This window comes from Pygoscelis adeliae, unplaced genomic scaffold (assembly GCF_000699105.1).
Source record: "Pygoscelis adeliae isolate BGI_AS28 unplaced genomic scaffold, ASM69910v1 Scaffold25, whole genome shotgun sequence".
In the NCBI taxonomy this organism is placed as follows: domain Eukaryota; kingdom Metazoa; phylum Chordata; class Aves; order Sphenisciformes; family Spheniscidae; genus Pygoscelis; species Pygoscelis adeliae.
The window spans coordinates 733448-752752 of record NW_008824808.1 but is presented as its reverse complement, the minus strand read 5'-3'; the positions used below and the strand labels follow the sequence as shown (position 1 = coordinate 752752).

The following is a 19305-nucleotide window of genomic DNA, read 5'->3' as shown; positions in this document are numbered from 1 at the left end:
AAGTTGAAGGCACAATGTCAACAAGGCTTAAGAGGAGCGACTGAGGGAGCTGGGGTTGTTTAGCCTGGAGAAAAGGAGGCTCAGGGGAGACCTCATCGCTCTCTACAACCACCTGAAAGGAGGTTGTCGCGAGGTGGGTGTCGGTCTCTTCTCCCAAGTGGCAAGCGCTAGGACAAGAGGAAACGGCTTCAAGTTGTGCCAGGGGAGGTTTAGATTGGATATTGGGAAAAACTTCTTCACCAAAAGGGTTGTCAGGAATTGGGAGAGGCTGCCCAGGGAAGTGGTTGAGTCACCATCCCTGGAGGTGTTGAAAAGACCTGTAGATGTGGTGCTGCGGGACATGGTGTAGTGGTGGACTTGGCGGTGCTAGGTTAACGGTTGGACTTGATGATCTTAAGTGTCTTTTCCAACCTAAATGATTTTATGATTCTATAAAGGTTCACTTAGATCATTTGGATTATTTACATACAATGTTACGCTGATGCTCAATGCTGCAGCTGGACTTTGTCACAGAACACTTGGTTTATATCTTTCATCAAGTCATTTAAGTGCTTTGTGCATAATTTGCCTATCTATATGATAGCTGTCCTGCTCACCTACCCAAGGTGGTATAAGTTCCCTTGGTATGGCTAAAGCTTCACAAGATTAACTGAGAAGGTTCCTCCTTAAATGTATAATCTGTTTGCACATGCTTACCAGGAGAAGCTTATTGGTTTTAGATATCTGTTTTACTAATGTTCTCTTCTGTTAATGTTTTCTTTTCTGACAAATACACTGTAGGAAGTGTATTTGTACATAAGTTGTTGGTTTTGATGATAGTTTCTCCTTATTACTTTGTTTTCATTTATTTATTTGCTTTCTCATCACTACTACTTTGCTATACATAGCAACAACAATTTTCCTTCTTAGAGAGTAGGACATAAATGTCACTGAAGACTGGTAGCATCTTGCCAGGTGACAATTGGAGAGGTTACTCAAACTGCTCTTTTCAGTAGGTCCACAGAAACGGGCAGCTACCACTTTGCTAAGCACAGACGTATGTAACTCACTATAGTAAAGTTTTGTGTTTTTTAGATTGATACCAATTTTTTTTTTTTAACACTGGCATTTTTGGTTTGTTTTTGTACTTAGCAAGCTCTCAAAAGATGGCGGAAAGCTGGTCCTTCTTGGATACTTTTGACCCTAACTTCAGGCCTCTGGTAGTAATTGAGCTTGCAAAAGGCACCAAAGAGGAAACCATAGATTGGTTCACTAAACGAATTGTGGACAAAAAGGCAAACGGAGGTGAGTACAGTATGATCATCTGTAACACTTTGAAATCAAATTGGCTGTCATCATAGTATGAAGACGTACAGAAAATTAGTTTTCAGGTAGTTTGTGGTTTAATTATTGTTTAGTCAATCCCACTCCATTTTGCATTTTTGAAGTTGCTTCTTTTAGAGTAGAGCTTCGTGCTGGTGTCGTGAAAATGTCATAACTGAACCCTGTTAACCCAGTTATTAATGAAAATACTGGCTTAAGGTCACACGCCTGTTGAACTCTCAAATCCTTCCATTTTTGTGGTGAAACCCTGATAGCCTGTCTTTCAACATAGTTTCGATATCAGTTTTTATATTAATTGTCTAGAACATGTTTCTCCTGTTGCTTATGAGACTGTTGTAAGCCTTGCCAAAATGAAGACGCATCACATCTACTATCCTGTCCACAAGACTTGGTACTGTGTTGTAGAATGAAATTAAGTTAGCAGGAAGCAATTTAATCTTGATAAGTTCATGTTAGATTTTAATTATCTTTCTGCTAGCTTGTAGGCTCTTGCAAAGATGGTATTCCATTACTTGTTTTAGTATACTTCCAGGAATTGAAGTTAGGCTAATTAATTTGTAATTCCTTAGACTCTTTTGTTTTTTACATTTTTTAGAAAGGCATAATTTATGGCTGTTATAGCTTATATTTTATGGTCAGTAATACTTCCGTGGCTATTGGATTTGTGACTACAAACTTGCTTTCAGTCCTCTGTTAGGTAAGTCAGGGATGTTTCTATTTCAAAAGTCTAGTCTCCTTAAAACGAGTGGGACTGTTTGCAGAAGCACTGGTTGCTTATGTGATATCAGGCATGACAGGAGTAGATCCAAACTGTCCCCATTGTTCCAGTTCTCTGTCTGTGAGCACTTCCACAGAAACAGGGCTAAATCAGGGGGTGACCCTGCAAGATTCTGAACACCACATGTCAGGTGCTGTTGAAGCCTTAATTCTTTGTGCCCTTAAAAAGATGCAGCTTCAGCACTCCTGATAACTAGGTCCAATATGACGGATGCTAAAATACTAGGCTTTTGAGACGTAATTTTTATGTATTCTCTTCCTTATTTTGCCTTTCTTTACTTTAAAGGTGCACAACTGCTGATTAAACCATTGGTCACAGAAAATGGAAATGAAAATATTTATCTAGTTGGAGCTTCCCACTTAAGGCTGTTGCTGGGAGCTGAAACTGTGGGTTTGGTGAAGGAATGTAATGATAACTCAATGAGAACTTTTACATACAGCAGTAGAAAAACTTTCAAAGATTTTGCAGGTAAGCAATTTTAGGGCTCTTTCTCATTGCAAAGCTGTGGCTAAAGATTATACGCAATTACACTGTTAAGTCTTTCACAGTCTTTCTGTTCCTTGGAATGGTAACAGTGAACAGGCATGAAAAAAATACTCATTTTTACCTGTGGAAATTCAGATCATATAATGAAATTAAAGTATTTTTTTTCTTTCACATGGCTTTCACTTTTTGCTTGTGTTTTACTTTATGCTTTTGTATGCTCCAAATAGTCTCTTATTTGTGTGAAAGATTTTTGTTGAAAATAAGGCAAGAAAAAAGAGTTGATAAACATGAGTGCAGGATTAACGATCAATGTTATGAATTAACATAGCAATTTAATTTCTTAATAACACATGTGAGCCAGTTGAGGCTTATTATCTTATAATTAGCTGGAGAAAATAGAAATATTTTGCTCTATTATATTTACACATCAAGCAGAATTAAATAATTAAATAATACTACAGAGCCGTTCAATGGCATTTGGGCACGATTAGCGAAATCATTCCTTTTCCTCTTTTATTTTGAGGAGGTGCCAACACAGTAACATTTTCTTTTAAATGTACTACCTGTAAGGTATTTAACCTCCCTACAGTGGCAGAACTCATTTTGCTCTCCAGGTAAATATTGGAGTTCCAGCTTAGTCTTGCTAATACTTTTCACGTGCCTGTTTCAGTGATGCTTTTCACCACATTTTCAATATAAAGGTTCTTGGATCTGTCTGAGACAATAATAAAGTTGAGTTTTGTTGTTTGTTTGGTGCCAGTTTATTCAACACCGCTGCTGTGTTCAATAACTGTTGCGGTTTCTTTTCTTTTGTGACCTTGCTTTCCTGAAATTAGGAAGCCTTGAGATGAAATGTCAGTTGCAAAGGTGCCATTTCTGTTTTTCACGCGTTTACATTCTGAATGCTAATCTGATTGTTACTGCTAACAGATTCTCTAGCAGCAGCTGGAACTCCAACTACTGTAAAACTAAAGGATAATTTTTGCTATATCTCCTGGTCTTTTTTCTTTTTTAAAACACTAATATAGTTTTAGTTTTGTCCAGATCTGATCAGAGGATAAAAGAGTTGACCATGCTTTGATAAGGTGAAAAATGTCATCTACAAAAGAAACCCTGCAGTCTGTCTTGTCTTACTAATATTTCTAGTTCCCCAACTGAACTGATACTATACTCTTATTCTTTGTGTTAGAGATTTGTTGCTGTTTTAGCTTCTTTCTTAGTGTATTTAGGGCCATCACTATAGTTTCTTATTCCTAAGGGGGGGAAAAAAAAAAATCAATTGGTCATTATCTCAGGGAAACCAGACTCTGTTTCTTTGATGATAAATTGATGGGGTTGACAATAGGTTTGTAGCTCTTCAAAATTTGGGATTTTTGGAAAGATTTCTTATTGTTTTACCTTATTTCTGTGTTTTTATCAGAACTAATTGTCTCAAATGGCTTATCATTGTGTTGTATGGGCAATAAAGAGGAAGATGCTGTGATATGTGGTGTGAAATGCTTACTGAAAATGAGATTTGTCCTGACATCTTACTGTTTTTCATTATGAAAATACTTCAGGAACTGTATGGCAGAAAGGGGTATGGAGATTCTGAGACTGGCAGATAGTGGATGCCTAAGTAAGAGCCTTTCAGTAGGGCAAGAGTATACTTGCTGGTATACTAACCCAGCCTCCAGCAATTAGTACTTTAGGGTTGTCTGTCTCTTGAGTGATTTGTTCTCTTAGTTCACCTGGGTAGTCCAAAATGCAGTGGCCAACATGTGCCAGTTAGGGAAAACTTCTTCCCAAGACATTTATTTTAAAAAGTGGAGGTTTTGCTAATGGATGTTGGTTGGCAGTAATTGTCACATAATTTTTTTTTTTCTGATTCTGGTAATTTTTGATAGTTATTTGCTGCCAGGTTTGTCTTCCTGTGCTGCACAATTTCATATTACCTTCTTTTTTATTTAGATGATAATCATAATTTCCTTACAATGGCAGAAGGTCAGTATATCATCAAACATGAACTTGAAAATTTGAGAGCTAAAGATGAAAAGATGATCCCTGGATATCCTCAGGCAAAGCTGTATCCAGGAAAATCAATTGGTAAGCAATGTAGTTTGCCTGTAACTCACTGTGTTGACGTAGGATAGTGTTCATGGTGAAAAAACCTTAATTTTCTTGCAATGAAGAGAAATACTTCAGACACTGAAGTCCCACTATTTTTAATCAACTTTGTTTTCTCACCGCTCCACAGCGATAGGACAAGAGGCAATGGATGCCCAGTGCAACACGAGAAATTCTGAGTAGATATTAAGAAAATGTTTTTTTCACGGTGACGGTAATCAAACATTGGAATGGGGTTTTAGAGATATTGTGGTAACTCTGTCCTTGGAGACTTTTAGATCTTGACTAGACAAGGCCCTGAGCAGCCTGATTTAAGCTGGACCTGCTTTGAGCAGGAAGTTGGACCAGACGACTTCCAGAGGGCCTTCCAACCTGAGTCTTTCTGTGGGGCTGAGACTCTGGCCTTATGTTCTCTTCAGCTGGATAATTTTCATGTATATTGATGTCACCCATTATTTTTATAATTAGTACCAAAAATATTGTTTTTCTAAAAAATTACATAATTATATACTTGGATTGTCTCTGTGTAAAAATACTGGAATGAGTAACAGTGTTCCAGAGCTATGAATTTCAAAATATGAAGGAAGGAAGTTTTATTTCATTCATTTGATTTCATTTATCCTCCTCTTTGCTTCAAGAGCTCTTCCTTTTCATGGCAGAAAGAAGCAAGGAGAGCTAGTGCTATTTTTATGGTAGCTGGAACTAGTTCATTGGCAGAGATGCTACAGTTTCTTAGGAGAGTTTATCTTTTAATATTTGTATGTCCTTTTAATAACAGTATCTTTATTCATTAGTGTTGGTCATCGAAGGAACAGATCTGTGCATGTCAGTGGTTCAAGAAATGTAAAAAAAAGTAGATGTCAGATGAGTTTACATTGGTAATTTTTTATATAGTGAAGGTATTTTTCTAGTTATGTCAGGTAGATGCCGATGGGAAATGGTAAAAAACTATCACACAACTTCCAGTGCCTCCCCTCTCCTGTTTTTGAATTTATTTTCTGTTTTAATATTTCTACGGTTGTAACTTCCGGAGCAGTTTGTTAGTTGTTTATCAACACAGGTAGTATTGCTTTCCATAACAAAGGTAAATACAAATTGTGGAATATTTGGTTTGTTTGCAATGAAGATGTGTTGTAACTTATCAGTTAGTATCAATTGATCATTCAAAAAGGTTTTTCATATCTTTCCCATAATTAATACAACAATGGCTCTTCAATTTAGTGTTTTATTTTTGCTGTGTCTGTTTGATTAGTTATGCCTTTCTTTGCTCAAATGCAAGAGCCAGACCTTTCTCCACAAAGCTACACGTGGCGTTTCAGTTCTGACCTGTAGCACTTTTTGTTATTCAAGCTGCAGCTGATTATATTGCAAATCTATGGAATCGTTAATGGATGTAAAAAGGTTACTCTTTCTCTTCCAGTGGACAGCACAGTCTTTGTAGGAATAGGTAGAACTGCTCTCTATAATGGATAATTTTTAACTAACATGCAAACATTTTATTTGTTTTTAGGATTTAAATGCTAGATGTATTTCAAAGTAACTTCAGGCTTGCTAAGTACATAATGTAGCCTGTTTGCTTATGTCAACTTCACTGTCCTTTGAAGGAGTACTAGGTACCTTTTTTTTTCTTCCCCCCCTAGTGAGAAGATTATTGACCAGTGGTGTTCTAGTTCAGATTTTCCCACTGCATGATAGGGAAGAGTTGAAAAAGCTCCGTCACAGCTGGTATGGCCAAGTCAAAGTTGGCTATCAACCTTTAGGTATGTGAACACTTACTCCACTACAAATAAAGTGCAGGGTTTCTTCTGGAGAAGTTTTCTCTTCAGTTTGTGCAAGAAGACCAAGGGTCCTTCCTAACTTCTACTCCAGCATTTAGCTTCTGTAGAAGTGAAACTCCTGTGTGGAAGGTAAGTATTGTACAAATACCGCTGAAGGGAATGTCTCTGCCTGGGTGTGCTATCTGACATGTTTAAGATTTGAGACTTCAGCATACCTTTCCATCTGTTCCTTGAAGGCTGGCAAAGCACAACTAGTCCTTTTTGGCCCTGAGCAGGCTGAAACAAATTTGTTTCCCAGGTGTATGTATATGCAGTGAGAATCTTCAGAAGTTAGGTGTCACTCACCGTTAAAGTTTGTTTTTATATCAAATGTCTTCCATGCCATCCTAGCCATTCACTGATAGATTCAGTTTTCAAGAATGCTAGTGTTTTGGGTTTTTTCCCCTCTGAATATCTGATGTTGATATGGTAAATATTGAGATATTTGACTTCCCTACCATCTGAATATATGTATGTATGTTTGTGTGTGTGTGTGTATATATAACAAAAAAAAAAAATTCAAATGACCACCTGAGTTTTTGAAACGTGGGAGAAGGAGGAACAAAAAAGCAATAAGGTTAATTGTTACTTAGAAAAAAAAATTTGGACCAAGGGATTCATGTAAAGTCAAGTTTGATATTATACTGACACCTGTGTTGAGTGTAGTCTTAATTGATACATTTTTCTCTGCAGATGAGATACGCTGCTACTTTGGCGAAACTGTTGCGCTCTACTTTGGCTTCTTAGAGTACTTCACATTTGCTTTGATTCCAATGGCTGTCATTGGGATTCCTTACTATGTGTTTGCATGGGAAGATTATGACAAATATGTGATGTTTGCCACATTCAATCTGCTCTGGTCTACTGTGATACTGGAAGTTTGGAAGCGGATTTGCGCCATCATGACATACCGTTGGGGGACGCTGTTGATGAAACGACAGTTTGAAGAACCAAGACCAGGCTTCCATGGTGTCCTGGGTATCAATCCTGTCACTGGGAGGGAGGAACCAGTGTACTCGAGTATTAAGAGACAAATACGGATTTATCTGGTGTCCTTACCATTTGTGTGCCTTTGCCTCTACTTCTCACTGTATGTGATGATGATTTACTTTGATTTGGAACAGTGGGCTCTGGATTATCATGAAGAGAATGAGTCTAACTTCAGCAGCTTGATGCTGTTTGTGCCTAGTATCATATATGCTGTTGTGATTGAAATTATGAACCGTATCTATCGGTGTGCTGCTGAATTCTTAACATCATGGGGTAAGAAAGTTGTTTACTCTTCCTTAAAGTTAGAATCCCAGATGTTTAGAATTTGTTTCTTTGTAGAATACGTTACTGTGAGTTCTTGTTCAATGGAATGCTAAAGAAATTCCCTGAAGTACGTTTTTACTGTGGGGTAAAAGAGATGGCCATTTTAACTTCTTACGTTTATTTTGAGTGTTCTGAGAATGCAGTTTCATGTTTGGTTTAATTTGGTCTGAGTCTAGCGTGCCATCAAAAGGGGTGATCTTGCCTTCCTCCTCAGCCTCTCTTTGCCTTTGGTGCAGAAGTCTCCCTTCCCTGATTTAGCTCTTTGTTTGGCTATATCAGCCATAGTGCTGGCAGAAGTGCTGAGGTGAGATCGTGAGGGTGGGAGCTCAGAGGTGAATGGCTGGAGGGACTGTCCTGGCAGCTTGCATCCACAACCTGGGTTTGCTGAATACGTCTTATATACTGATATATCTGTGTAGAGGACAGAGACACTGAGATAATGGAACAAAATCTAAAAACATCAACTAAATGCCATATGAGAGTGTGTATGTGATATACATATATATATGTGTATATATAACAAAGACACAGATTTCACATCCCTATCAAAATATTTTCCTTTGGGCACTCTCAGAAGAGGAGGAATGTTATAATAGATTGCCTTGTTTTCACTGTGTGTGACTTATTTAACAGATTGGGCCTTATGTTTTGTAACCTAACATAAGGATAGTGAAATGCTAGTGTTTATTTTGAATTTTAGCACTTGGAGCTCTCCCTGGCAGCTCTGGAATGTTTTGGGTTCCCCTGGAGACAGCTGAATTTTGAAGGTAGCAGCCCCAGACTCCTCCAGGGATTCCACCTGAGGAGTTTTGTATATGTTGGAGGCAGGTCCATGCTCTGTGCCTTGCTGGGAGTCCTCCCAGGCAGCTTTGGAGTGTTTTGCCCTTCCCTGGAGACAGCTGAAGTTTTGGGTAGAAGCCGCATACGGCTCCTAGGCTCTTAATTTAAGAGTTTTGTTCATGTTGTAGGCAGGTCCATGTGTGGTAGCACCCCAGGACTCCACCCAGGCATCTCCAGGAGCATTTTAGTTTCTGGTGGAGACATGTGAATTCCCAGATAGCAGCCCCAGACTCCACAGGCATGTGCAGTCAATTTCAGACAAAGTTAATAGATTAAGCTAACGGGAAGTTAAGTGTTTTGTGTAGCTCAGTATGGCATACATTTACAGGACAGAATCCAGGTTACTAAAGCTGGAGGCCCAGAAAATTAACCTAAGAAAGATTAAGCAAAAGGGAGATCGATTCAGAAGACAGAATAAAAAGAGGTGTTGAAGTGGGGATTGGTTATGCATGCCAAAATCATTTGCTCAGCAAATTCAACTTGACAGCAGCAATAGTAAAAGCAAGCAATTTCTTGATTTGTTTATGACTGTTCAAGGGTTTTATTTAAATAATGACTTTTAAATTCATATCTAGGTTTCAACTGACTGTTTTGTTTCATTTTTTTCACTATACTGCAAGAAAAAGCCTTTATGCAAAATGCCCAGTTGTGTTGATCAGGTAGACTAAAATGGCTTTACCAGGTAACCCAAGCTTTTTTTAACCCGGATTTTTTTGGTTTTAAGCTGATGTTTCATATTCAGCAGCAACAGTATTTATGTAACTCACTACACTGACAACTTGGGCCTTTTCTGTGCTATCCAACGTGTTTATGCTGCCATGCTGTGAATAGGATGAAGAGCTGATCTGGCTGTCCTACCTCCCCTCCCACCTGGCATATTTTCAGCTAAGATCTGACTTAAACAGCTAAACTGGCAAAGCATAGGAAACAATCTGGGGTATTTTTTAAGCACACCTCTTGGACCCATTTATCTTGAGAACAGATCATTTAATGGAAGCTAAAAGTGAAAATTGCATTCAGTCCCCCGAGTGCATCTTCCATGTGTCAGGCCCAGCTTCACACTCTGTCAGAGTAGAACTCTGCTGTGCTGCCTCCTCATTCAGTTACTGCTTAGCCAGGGCTTTAAAGGTACAAGCTCACAAAATAGCAAAAGGAATGGGAAATCTCCTGTTCACTTCCCTTTCCTCCCCCTCTAGTAACCAGCCTTCCTCAAACATCAGCTTCTGGGAGTTTATCGTGAACGAACTGAAAATCTTAATTTTAGAATGAGTGATGCACCAGTTGAACTTCATGTACTCTAGTCTTGCTTTAGAGCTTAGGGTCTGATCTAAATTCCTTGGAGATGGATGGGAATATTTCTTTGAGCATTTACTGGTTTTGAATCAAATCTGGTATTGTTATTTTTCATAATATATTCCAATTAGTTTTGCGTTTGTTTTCAGCCAAAGAAAAATCAATAACTATGCACATTTTATTAAGTGTTGAAAGTGATGGATGGTTTTTCTGTTATAAAACAGCTCTTCTGAGAAAGAAAGATGTAAAAGAAAAAACCTTTGCAGTAGAAAAAATACCAGAGTTGTAGCCAAAAATATATATGTCAATATTGTGCATCAGATTAGCTTTATAGGTTAAGTGAGGTACTGGTACAGTATAAATTCTTTTTGCCATAATGTGTTGAAGGAACTATTCTCCATAAACTACTAGTTAAGTACTTTTTAGGTGGAGGAAAAATGTCTGTTTACTCTTTGTATAACAATGTCTAGTATATGATAAGTGCTTCTGCTGTTTACTGATTAATAATTTCGTTGGTATTTCAGAAAATCACAGGCTGGAATCTTCATATCAGAATCATTTAGTTCTGAAGGTTTTAGTGGTAAGTATATAGTATAAGCAGCTAAAAAAGATGATTTAAAAAAAGAACTGTCGTGTTTTATTAGTGCTGTCCTTGCATTACCTCCTTGACCTACAGTTTTGTTCAAGGCCAAATACTAGCACAAATATCAGAGTAAACAGGATTTCTGTTGTGGTTGCAGTAACTGCTAGACCATTTTAGATGCCTGTTTTTATAGTGGAGAGTAGGGTTTTTATTTGTATTGATTTGTTCTTTCATTAGGATTCTGTATATGTAACTTTGTTAATTGATGTGGTCCTGTCTTCAGCTGGGAACTATTCCTTTCACTTTTTGCAAGATTTTATGGTAAACCCATATTTTAAAAAGTTCATGTATTAACTTCCACCTGTACTAACATTCAGACAACCACTCAGAGGAGGTTGGAGATATATGTCCATCATTCTGCTCCTGTGCAGTTTATAGTTCATACTGATCTACTTACTGTGTGGCTCTGAACAGGTAGCTTTTGTGTGCGTATGTATATATGTTTGGTTGCTCTTTTAGGTGTATATCCAGATGCAGCACTGATCCTAAGGAAGTGTACTTACAGTTGAATACAGCTTGAATTCCCATATAAGATATTCAGTAAAAGCGGTTGCAAAGATTGGCTTATTTTGAGATTTAAACTTCTTGTTTCCTTTTTGGAAAGATCATTCAATTATCTTCCAGAGTTCCCTTTTTTTTCCTCTCAACTCAGCATGCTTTTTTTATTACTTTTTTTAATCTGCTTGTTATCCTTCTGTTACTGGTAACCTCTAGAGCTAAAACTCTTGTACGTATCGTTTATAGCTTTGTCTCTGCCTTTCTCAAAAAATAGCACCCTCTCTTTTTCCCTATAGGAAATATATATAAAATAATTAAATATATAAAATGTCAAATGTAAACGCCCCCCAAGTTTCACTTTCAACCTGTGAGTGGCTCTCTGCACTCCCCAGTATTATCTATGTCATCCATGAGCTTCAGCACTGAAAGCAAGTAGGAAGTTTTCTCCTATTTCAGAGCTTGATTATGATTTTTCAGGTACAATACTGTGATTATGTCTCATTTTAGAAGCAGGGAATATTCCTCTTGGTCGTAAAACCTCTTGAAGTGATTAAACATAAAGCTCAACTAACATATATTGAGGAACAGTGGTACATATTGACATATATGTCATCTAATGTGTATATTTTGATAAAGTATTTCTTTGGAAAAAAAAATCATTACCCTAAATTAAGATGAATACATCCCTTTTATTGCATTACCTGTGGGGAAACTGCCAAAAAATGAAAGTTAAGTAGAAGGTGATGTGTTTTTAATGTCCACGTTTCTTTGTATACTGTGCTTTAGGAAAGCATTAAGCTTGTCAAATGAAAATCCGAGTAGGACCAATGTTGAAAATGAGTTTTTTCTGACCTAAGTTTTAAAAATGGTAAAGAAAATTTTAATAGTTTACATCTGTATGGAAGCTATTTAGTCAAGGTATCTGTTAAGTTAGATAATATTCTGCAGTTGAACTCTTGCGTGAGTACTAATAACAAGTATTTTTAATTGCAGTTCAACTTCTTAAATTGTTTTGCATCTCTCTTCTACATTGCCTTTGTGCTGTTTGATATGAAGCTTTTGAGGCAGGTGAGTTCCAAGAACATTTTAAGAATGTTGATGAATCTGGGAAATAAAAGATTGATTGAAATAGGACTTTAGTTTTTGTTTTTCTAAAATATATATGAAATATATTCATTGTCGAGTTAATATTTTCTTACAAATCCAGCTTCCGAATTTCAGTTCCTCTAGCACAGTTGCAGAATCATAACAGAGTACTGTAGAGGAATTCTTTCCCTCCATATAAATGGGGAACTGTTTTCAAATAAATTGATTACTTCTTCACACAGATGAGGCTGGAAAATTTTCATTTCCTCCTCCTTTCCCTTTATATTAGAAAATGGTTTTATCTATAGTGTTCTTAATGAGAGACTCTTGAGGATAGGAGAATGATTAAGTTTATGACTACAATGAGGAGCTGAGAATAAATAAACGCAAAAATAATTTGTAGTTGGTATTTGAAATCAGCTTTCTGTTGTTAACATCTTTTGAACTCAAATGCATGAAAATCAGGTATAAGGTAAATATTTTTGCTCTAAATATAATGAACAAAAGAACAAGAATTTCAACTTAAGAACTTTATTCCTCTAAAGAGATCTCTAGCAAAACACTTGACATATCTATACCAGACATGACATTCATGACATTTCCTATACTTCAAGGTAAAAAGCAAGAAGAAAAAAAATAGAAAAAAGTTCATTGTTTAGCTCTGTTATTGGTGTTGGTATAGGTTAAGTGTGTATCTTTACCCTTCACTGGACTTTGTGTACTGTCTCCAAGATACATCCAGAGCCACAAAACATTTAGACATCTAAGTCCTATTTTGTCCTTTTCAGCACATAGCAAAGAACGGGAACTAGAGCAGCTTTACTTTTCATATGCTATTGCTAGTTTTGTTAGGCTGGCCTTCTTTTGTCATAGTATAACAACTTACAGTATCACTAGAACATGCAAAATTGGAAATGATCATAGGTTTATCACAGCTCTATTAATTTTTTTTTTTTTTTTTAATTTAAGAGCTTGGCCACTTTGCTGATAACTTCGCAGATCCTTAATCAGTTTGCAGAATCCTTGCTTCCTTACTGGCTCCAAAAGAGACATAAGAAGAGGATGAAGAAACGCATGTGTGCTCTGAAAACAGATGCGGACCTGTCACTAGTTGAACAAGTCAACTTGGAGAAAGAAATGGGCACCTATTTTGTATGTTTTACTACTGTAAAAGTTAAAAGTTTTCTGGGCTGTAGTTGCCAGAGACATCAGCCAGTGCAACCTAAAATATTGCTGGCTGTCTGGCCTAGCAGCTTATTTCCAGCTTCAGCAATTTTGCTGGTAGTGTTGTTTATACAGCTATATGATGCACTGGATCAAGAAACTGATACAGTGCAGGATCCCAGTTACAGTAGCACGAGGGGGTAGGAATGAAAAGCTGAATCTGGAGCTACCTAACCCTGTATCACTGGAAGAAGTATCTGTGTAGTATGCCCTTAATCTCCAAGGGTAGCCTGGAGGCTACCAGGATGGGTAGCCTGTTATAGGGAAGGGGGAGGCTGTTTCTGTTTTAGTTTGTTTTTGCAGTGATACTAGTTTAAACTGTCAATTAAACTATAGCCTGAGAGCGTGCGCTCTTGTCTGGGTGGGGCCAGAAATGGAGAGGGCAGAAGAGACCAACTCTTCAAACCAATACTACTGCTGGAAGCTCTTGCTTCTTGAAACTACAGTTTTGTAGTTCGCTGTCTTCCTAGTTCTGTTCCTGTCCACCTCCTACCCAGTACAATTTTTTATTGTATTTAACAGACTTCATGCAATTCATTACTTGCAGTTCTAAAGGAATTGACAAAAGTGTGTATGTTAAGGTCTTCAGACTGGCTGACAACTTACTTGATCAGATGCTGCAAGCATAGTCACAAGAGGCTTAATACTGTATGATTTATACTTTTACAGAATAAGAGTTGTACATAGATAGTGTACCTTTTACGTAAAAGGTGGCAGAGAATAGCAGATTGGAATTTGATATCATTACCATATCAGAGTCCTTTCTTCCTGCATAAAGTGCCATGAAATGGGAAGAGGAAAAAGAAATACTACCTTTGCAATTGAAAAACTGTACAAATGTTAATACTTGCATTCCTCTGGGAAGGTTGGTATTTCCCACATGTTCTATGAGGAGAGATAGATTTAGAGAGCATGGCTATCTTACAACAGAGAACACAGCAGAAATCCCCGAGTTCGTGTCTGTCTGAACTGGTAAATCAGCACAGTCCAGGACTGTGCCTGCAAATAGACCAGCACAGCTCCAAAAGCTGTGTATCGGTATCAGGTGTTGATATGCCTTACCAAATAAGCTCTACCTCTTCGACCTGAGCTGAGTTCTGATTCTCAGCTGGCATGTACAAAGCCAGTGTGGTGTCTTTGAGTCACATTGCCCAGTGCTTCTTGTGCAGAGCTGGATCAAATGTATCTGCACCTGTTGTTCTGTTCTGTCCTGAATGATTTTCCACGGGGACCCAACAGGACAATTGCAGAGTTATGACTTTGCCTTGGAGGTATCCACTGCTATCCTCAGTTTCAGTTCAAGGTACTGTGTACTCAAGGCATTAATTTTATTTTCAATCTAAAGATTTTAATTGTGCTATGCTTGTGAATGCACAATATTAGACCACTGATTTGTCTGCAAGCAGTGAGCTGTCAGCAGGCAAGAGTATTTCTAAAATTAAATCTGTCACAAGGGGGAAGCATTTGACTATGTTTAGTAACTGAGGAGTTTAGCAGTCTTGACAGAATTTGATGTTTCAGGCTCTTCTCTTTTCTTTTCCTTCCTTCACTTTAACATTTCATTCTCTTCTTTGTTTTGTCTTCTTTCTCTCTCACTTTTCAAATCTCCAACACTTAACCCAGTTTAAGATGTTAAAACATCCTGCAGTCTTTTTTTTTTTTAAATTTCTGCTTCTCTCCTCTAATTTATTTTCTCCCTGAATTTCTTCATTGATTGTGTTTCCTTGATGCCATAGTTTATGTGCTGCTTTTGTGGCTGACAATGGCACGCTTTGAAATTCCTCTATTCCTGCACAAAGTGTCATAAATTGAGTAGGAGAAAAATAAATACTCCTTTTCATACTCTGTTGTTCTAAAAGTCGATAGGTACTGGACAAGGAAGTAAGAAGAAAGGTGTGAGGAAGTAGTGGGAATACTGTGCAGTTACCAGAAGGAGGAGCACAAAGGGCAGCATTGTTCCCTGCCTGCAACAGTGGAGAAAGTGATAGCAGGGACAACTATGTGACTGCCACTCCAGTGAGTGATCCTGCACAAACGCCCCACCTTACTAAAATTCAAAGTTCATACAAAACACTTCTGTGGAAAAAATCTCAATGGTTTTAAAAGTTAGGTAGCTCCTCAGGGTCTGGCCTGCAGATCAGTTTGTCAGACCCAGCTATACTACACAACTTAAAAATGAGCTCAAGTGAAGAATGCAGCTAATGACCACCCCGTGTTGATCTCTGAGCTTGCAGGCTTCTACTGCCTCTCTCTGTTAGCTAGAAAAAAAAGCACTAGGTGCTGGAGAGGCAGTCAGTTTAACAGCTATAACCAGCAAAAAGATTAGAGAACCATGTGTCTGATGTATGGAGCCAAAACCAATTTTACGTGGTTCTTGTAATAATCTCAGTTACTGTCAAGTCTTTATTTTTAATATCCCATTTTTGAGAGAGGGGAAAATGTGTGGGTCTGGGCGAATACAATATAGGTAGATCCCAGTTTAACTTCATGGTAATTCACCATCATTTGTTCAGCGAACACGTTTTCTTTAAAAAGGAGTTGGTTTTGTTCTTCGCTTCCATAAATAACTGATGCAATCATAGAAAACTATTATTAAAACTACAAAACTAATATGCAAATATGCATAACAACCTACATGTGAACACTTAATCAGTATTTAAGTACCCGTGTTCTTGGTTTAAAGACCAGGTGATAGATGTGTTACTCATTTGCCACAATAGGGCTTTTTGTTTGCATTAATTGTTCCTTTCAGATGTCAGTGCTGCATTTTGTCATTTCAGCCTTCATGTGGGCCACTAATTCTGACTTACCTGTTTTGAAATAAACAAGCAGAAATACCAGAAAAGAGTTTGCCTATCTACCAACCTACCTTTCTGGTGAGGTCTTTCATGGACAGTCTGAAATACTAGGACTTTTCTTGTTACAGTGCTCTTAGGAGAATGTTCTGCCAGTTTAAATGCATGATGCTGTTTTCCTGTGCCCCACTGTTCCTTCTGTAACTGTTTCACTGAGATAGTCAGGAACTTGAATGGGATGAATGTGTTTATACAATTACTCCATGTAATAAGGATAAGAAGTGTGACTGTTGCAGAAAATGCAGTAGGCAAAAGGAAAAACCTTGGCCTCCCCTTATTAAGAAGTTTTGAGTAATTGAGTAATTCCAAATTAACTAGATGTATTTTTTGTTGTTTTCTACCACCAGTCATTCCCAAACAACTGATTTGGGATGAGGAAGTGTGTTTACAACTGTATTGTTAATTCTGTGTTTCTTCATATATTTTTTGTGGGTTAAAGTTCTTATTTTTGCTCTGTTTTTCAGGGTACTTTTGATGATTACCTGGAGTTGTTCTTACAGTTTGGCTATGTGAGTCTTTTCTCATGTGTTTATCCACTGGCAGCTGTCTTTGCAGTGTTAAACAACATCACAGAGATATATTCTGATGCCTTAAAGATGTGTAGAGTTTACAAGCGGCCATTTGCAGAACCCACTGCGAATATTGGTGTCTGGCAGGTAATTTTTGTGTTTCTTCTGTTCATTTGTTTTAAAAGAGATTTCAACAAACTTATTTAAGCTGTGTGTTTGACCCATCAGCTGCTTTTAAAGTTTAGTAGGTACTTTGTTCTTGTCAATGCCTTAGGATACTATCTATCCAACTATAGTGGTTTTTGTAGGGTTTTTGACCATGTGTCTTTCAGTTGCCTTTGAAAAGAAAACAAATCCTTCCTTCAGTCCTTGTATATGTATGTATTGTGGTCCTGTTGCAACTGCAACAAAGCAAAGCTGCCAGATACTGCCCCGTACTCTTTACAGCCAGCATGTTTTAGAAATGGTAACATCTGATGCAATCTCAGAAGCATGGAGCTCAGCAAGGGTTTCAAAAAAATGAAGAATGATAGGTAAGTACTTGGATTCCTAAGCCATGCTTGGCTGTGTGCCTTTGTGATGACTGGTATTCAAGCTGACTAATTTTAAAATAACCTGGATCTGTGAGCAGGAGCTGGACCCTTCTGCACAACCTGTAGTCTGTCTAAACAGTTTTGTGCTAGTAGTACAGGCTTAAGGATTTTCTGTCCTCAGTTGTTTGCCCATGCAATCGTGCTAGCACCAGCTAGTTTGGAGCCTGCTGAGTACGCTGCGCCAGTGAACTGATTATGACTAAAAATAAAAATCCAAAACCAGAGGTTTTTTTGAAAAGAGAGAAGGCTATTAAGTTGCATCCAGAGACTTTAGCATTCTGTAATAACAGCGGCCTGTTAAGGAGTGTGAATTAACTGGAGGAAATTTCTAGGGGATGATCCATATTCTAGCTCTATTTAACTTTTCTAATGATATGTAATGGAGACAAGGCACAATAAACTAGGGGATTGTTTAATTTGGAGGGGTTGTAAATGTTGGTACCAAATGAGACAAATCGAAGATGAGAGATTAAATTGGGAAACCTCAGATGAAACATACTGTAAAAACATACCAAGTATTCTGAGCAATGTTCATTAGACACGTGCATGGGTATTAATGAAGTGGACTTATAGGAGAAGTCTTTTAATATTAAGTCATTAAAATGTGTAAATTATAATCTGATTGTGTTTTAACATCTGATGCATTTTCTTAGTCCAAATCAATGCTGCCAACATCTTGGTGGCATAGCTGCATTGACCAGTGGTGTGACCACCATTTAATTTGGAGGGGTTGTAAATGTTGGTACCAAATGAGACAAATCGAAGATGAGAGATTAAATTGGGAAACCTCAGATGAAACATACTGTAAAAACATACCAAGTATTCTGAGCAATGTTCATTAGACACGTACATGGGTATTAATGAAGTGGACTTATAGGAGAAGTCTTTTAAGTCATTAAAATGTGTAAATTATAATCTGATTGTGTTTTAACATCTGATGCATTTTCTTAGTCCAAATCAATGCTGCCAACATCTTGGTGGCATAGCTGCATTGACCAGTGGTGTGACCACCAGTTAAATGAGGCTGTGGTCATAAGTCCCAAGTGTAGCTGCAGGTATATTAATAGCTGCAGCTATTAATAATTTGGTTTTGCTAGAATAGTTTGTTTCAATCTAGGGAGTAGGCTGAAAAACCGTAACACTAATGGTGCAGTCGTGGGTTGTTTTTTTATAGTGTAGGTTTTTAACTAATAGTAGAAATGCATTTGCTTTGTGAATTAAAAATAATGACTTAAAAATTTAGTCACCTGTTTCAAGTGGGAAGTTAGATCACTGGCTGAAAGATTTCTTTTAAAGGAATACTGGAATTATTTTATCAGGTGAGCTGAGTCACCAGCTTGTTGTCAAGGAGAAAGTTACTTCTGCTAATTCATTGTGACAATTGCTACAATTCAATGAATGAATTCAATGTCAGTCTTTCTCATTCCAGAGAGGACCTTGGAAAACGTAACCATTATATTGCAAAAGTAATTGTCACACTGTAGTAATATTTTCAAGCATTTTGTGGGAGGCATTTTGTAGGCAAGAGCTTCTTAGACTTGTGCAATTGCATGCATTTAAATGTAAATCTTTCTTTCAACAAATTTGAGCTTGTATAACTGGTTGTGATTTAAAAAAGGTATTCTGAACCATCCTTACATTTTCCTATCACTTAACATTCAGATAAAACCTCCAAAAACAGAGTGTTCAGACTACTAGTTCCTCTAGGAATTTTGCATTTTTTTCCTTTATCCTGAAAGAAATTTATGTTCTGGAGTACAACTGTAGATGAGTGCATACTCTTTTATGTGTTCAGGTTATGAGTCATTGTCGTGGTTTAACCTCAGTTGGCAACTGAGCACCACGCAGCTGCTTGCTCACTCCCCCCCTGCCCCCGGTGGGATGGGGGAGAGAATTGGAAGAGCACAAGTGAGAAAAACTCGTGGGTTGAGATAAAAACA

The 19305-nt window shown here is 37.6% G+C and overlaps 1 protein-coding gene across 1 annotated transcript in view; it reads left to right on the top strand.

Moving 5' to 3' along the window:
• The first annotated feature begins 1144 nt into the window (after positions 1-1144).
• The window catches only part of ANO10 (anoctamin 10), a 126815-nt gene continuing 108654 nt past the window's right edge, over positions 1145-19305 (top strand). The window contains exons 1-9 of the mRNA XM_009324167.1: positions 1145-1284; positions 2387-2569; positions 4538-4672; positions 6334-6453; positions 7204-7773; positions 10482-10537; positions 12092-12166; positions 13154-13336; positions 16728-16919. Coding sequence (XP_009322442.1) covers positions 1146-1284; positions 2387-2569; positions 4538-4672; positions 6334-6453; positions 7204-7773; positions 10482-10537; positions 12092-12166; positions 13154-13336; positions 16728-16919 — 1653 coding nt within the window. The 5' untranslated portion in view covers position 1145. The remainder of the gene's footprint in view (positions 1285-2386; positions 2570-4537; positions 4673-6333; positions 6454-7203; positions 7774-10481; positions 10538-12091; positions 12167-13153; positions 13337-16727; positions 16920-19305) is intronic.